Genomic DNA, 3,446 nt, shown 5'->3' on the forward strand with positions numbered 1-3,446 from the left:
GACCGAAGCCTCGACAGTTTCATGATTTTTCGTTTGTCGGACTTAATTTTTTCTACTGTGCATACCTCCCAAGCTTTAGAAGTTACTATCCTGTACAGAAGAAACAGCGCCAAGAGTTCATTGTTACAACTTGTTCTGAGCTCTCCCAGTGTTAGGATAGTGAAAGTACGACTCCAAGTGAAATAAGGCTTCAAATTTTGTAGTCACATACATAAAATGTAATGCTTGAATTCCGTTTCTAGCATTCAAATTTTGCTCAAAGTTTGTGTTTTTGTTGTTATATCTTAGCGGCGTGTTTGTCCCCGAAGCTTAGAATGCGAGACCTTTATAGGCCTAATGAAGAATATGATGCTAAACCATCTTTAGAAAACCTAAGCTATCTGGATAAAGCCAATGCACAAGCTTGAGACTAAGGTATTCAGGGCAAGTCACGCGATCGAGTTCAAGTAATGGAATGTTTACTTGACACCGACACAGAATTTCGCCATTGACTACTCACAAGCGATCCAGGTATCTAGCTACACACACCATCACACGACGATAGATTAATCCTTCATACTTATACGTATCCATGAAGGGCTGAGGGCACTGCAGTGCCCAGAGACACGATGCAATGCATGTGACAGTGAGACCATCGTCAACGACCAAGTGGACAGCCGTACGTGCTCCTCGCCAGCAGCAGCGGATGCCCAAGAATAAGGGTTTGTTTATTTTAACTTTAGACGGCTAGAATTCGCGGAAGCTTCTTTTTATTAGATCGTGGATTGTGATATTTTGTAGTATAATTTGATTTACGAATTATGATAATCAACTTTTATATTATGGCTGTTGATTTTTTCTTTTATTTTTTGAGCTACCCATCCCAAACTATTCAAACCTCAGCCTAAACCTGTTAATAGGCTGAAAACCGGTCCAAAACCCCACCAAACTATTCTAATCAAAGCATCTTAGCTCAACCAAACCCACACCACCACTGCCCCTACCAAACCCAAACCAACCTGTCAGCAAATTGAACCCAAACCAAACTGCCCTAATTTTCTCAAAACGGGTCCAACCCATTTCAAACCCGACTCCATCGATATGATTCCTGCTCTACTTGTTGACTCATTATTTTTATTACTAAGCGGGAGAATATTTACATGCAGCGCATGGTTATCCTAGCGATTACTTTTCCTCTAGATATGTTACTGTTTGGAAAACCCAGCAATACTGTAGCAGTACTGTTCATAGATCTGACAGTGAGTTCGGAGGGAGGAAAAGAGTAGTAGAAAGTAGTAAACAGGATAGCTGTTGGACATGAATAAAATAAGAGATGCTGTAATATTGATATGAGATGTTGTAATAGTATTTTTGAGGATGAAAATTTGAGTTAGCTGCTCGAGATGAACTAATATCTGTTGGTTTGGGCATGGGTATTGGACGACAGTCCTGACATACGACTTGTACGTGTTCCTGTCGGGATTGAAAAGGCTCCTGCTGATATGGCTAGCTGCATGTATTTTTGTTTTTGTTTTTGTGCAATCGGAAATTGTGCATGCTAATACCCACAACACAAGCTGCCCTTTGGCTGCTTCAACTGCAACGGAAAAATGTAAACAATAAACAAAACAAAGAGACAGGAAGATAAAGCCAACTTGGAATATGCCTTGTAGTGGAACACGCAGTCGCAGACACACATTGTCAACTTGTCAAGAGCCAGCACTCACAGAGAAACTAGCAGCAACTGCATGGGTTCCATGTCATCCATGCGACGGAAGATTTTCCTAGTACATCAGCTAAGATAGCTTGATACATTTGCAACTACACCAATGTGGCAGTAATCACTGAATCTTATATTGATACATTTTTCGATCACACGCAATTAAGCATGGCGTGTGGCGATCGAGAAAAATATGAAACCACTTGCGATCGATTTGCCCAGAGCAGCTTCAGCTTTCTTCAGTTGCTTGTTTGATCAGATTCAGACATGCATGCACTCGCTCTCGTTCATCCCTGCAGATTTCCCATTGACGCAGTCGCTGTCTCCTTTGAGGTTCACGACGTCGAGGTTGTAGAGTATCGGGATCATGACCATGGAGGACAAGAAGGCCAGGAGCGGGCCGAAGATCCAGAGGAGGAGGGGCACCCCGGCGTAGAACAGCCGGTTGCCGACGAGGTTGAGGGTGAACCCGCGCTCCAGGATCTCGCCGATGTAGTCCCTGGTGGACGGCAGGCCGAGGCTGCCGGATCCGGACTCGGCGTCGGCGGCGAAGAGGGAGGTGGAGGTGTTGATGAGGAAGCTGGCCTGGTTGAGGAGGCAGATGGCGAGGGAGTGGCAGAGGAAGGCGAAGAGGAAGAGGAGCAGCAGCGCGACGTACTTGAGCGCCATCATGTACTCGCCGTGCGCGCCGAAGACGGTGTCGCTGAGCGGCTTCTTGATGGTGTAGGTGCTGCTCAGCACCGCCGCGATGCCCGTGCAGAAGAGGATCGCCGTCGTCGCCATCAGCGTCGACCCCATGATCACGTTCCGCACCGACTGCACCACCGTCACCGCGTTCTTCGCGTTGTCCTGCAAAGCACACGCACCCGCGAACGAACTCGTCAGTCAACCTGGCCGGTGCCCGGTGCAACGACGATGCCTCAATGTGTGCGTATATATGTGCCATAACGTGCCTTCATCATGCCGATGGCCCAGAGGCGGCGGGTGGCGGAGTTGATGCCGACGGCGGTGCATAGCGGGCGGAGGCGGACCTCGCGCCAGAGCCAGACGTGGTACGCCATGGGGAGGAGGAGGCTGAGCGGGATCAGCACCAGGTCCAGGAAGCTGTCCCTCCACTCCATGACCAACCAACCGGTCGATCGATGGAACGCAACACAAGCAAGCAAGTCTTGTGCCTTGGTTTGTATGCTTAGCTCTGACTTGTAGTGGCCCTTGCGACGCGTCGAATTGGGGAAACGCTAATGCTTTCCGATCAGGCGTCTGGAGCTGTCTGTGTGCGGGCGCAGATATATATAGAGGGATACACTGATGGTGCAAGAGATAGTGGCATCTTACACAAAGGCCACAATCTTTGGCAGTAGTGATCGATCAACCAGAAGTAGCAGAACTATAGCTGGGCATGAGTGCATGACAAGATTAATAAACCTCGCGTTCTCGGAAAAGATTAATCGATCTTGCCCAAAGCAAGGTAGGCTACACGAATTCGATCACCAGCAAAGTTATCAATTCTGCGTTCGAATCTAGTCGCTCTCCCCTCGCGTATCCTCCACTGCCGGGGCAGACCAGCCTAACCGCGTGACCGTTTCGTTTCAGTTTTCCAGTTGGGCGCGAACGCGTGCTGCCTCACGCCTGCGTCTTCTTCGATCGTAACCGAATCGCCGCGCCTTTCCGGTTTGGCTCTCATGGAGTGCGCATGCTGACAACACAGCATGTTTCGCCTGACCTCGCCTTCCTGGGAGACGCAAGA

At 48.5% G+C, this 3,446-nt stretch overlaps 1 protein-coding gene across 1 annotated transcript; it reads right to left on the bottom strand.

The window, feature by feature from the left end:
• Positions 1–1,646: 1,646 nt before the first annotated feature.
• LOC133901949 (uncharacterized) lies at positions 1,647–2,973 on the bottom strand. Its single transcript, XM_062343507.1, has 2 exons — positions 2,653–2,973; positions 1,647–2,548 (listed from the first exon to the last, which is right to left on the bottom strand). Exons 1-2 carry the CDS (start codon positions 2,818–2,820, stop codon positions 1,961–1,963), a joined length of 756 nt encoding a protein of 251 aa, XP_062199491.1. The 5' UTR covers positions 2,821–2,973; the 3' UTR covers positions 1,647–1,960.
• Between the last annotated feature and the right edge of the window lie 473 nt (positions 2,974–3,446).

Source organism: Phragmites australis, chromosome 20 (assembly GCF_958298935.1).
Source record: "Phragmites australis chromosome 20, lpPhrAust1.1, whole genome shotgun sequence".
NCBI lineage: Eukaryota > Viridiplantae > Streptophyta > Magnoliopsida > Poales > Poaceae > Phragmites > Phragmites australis.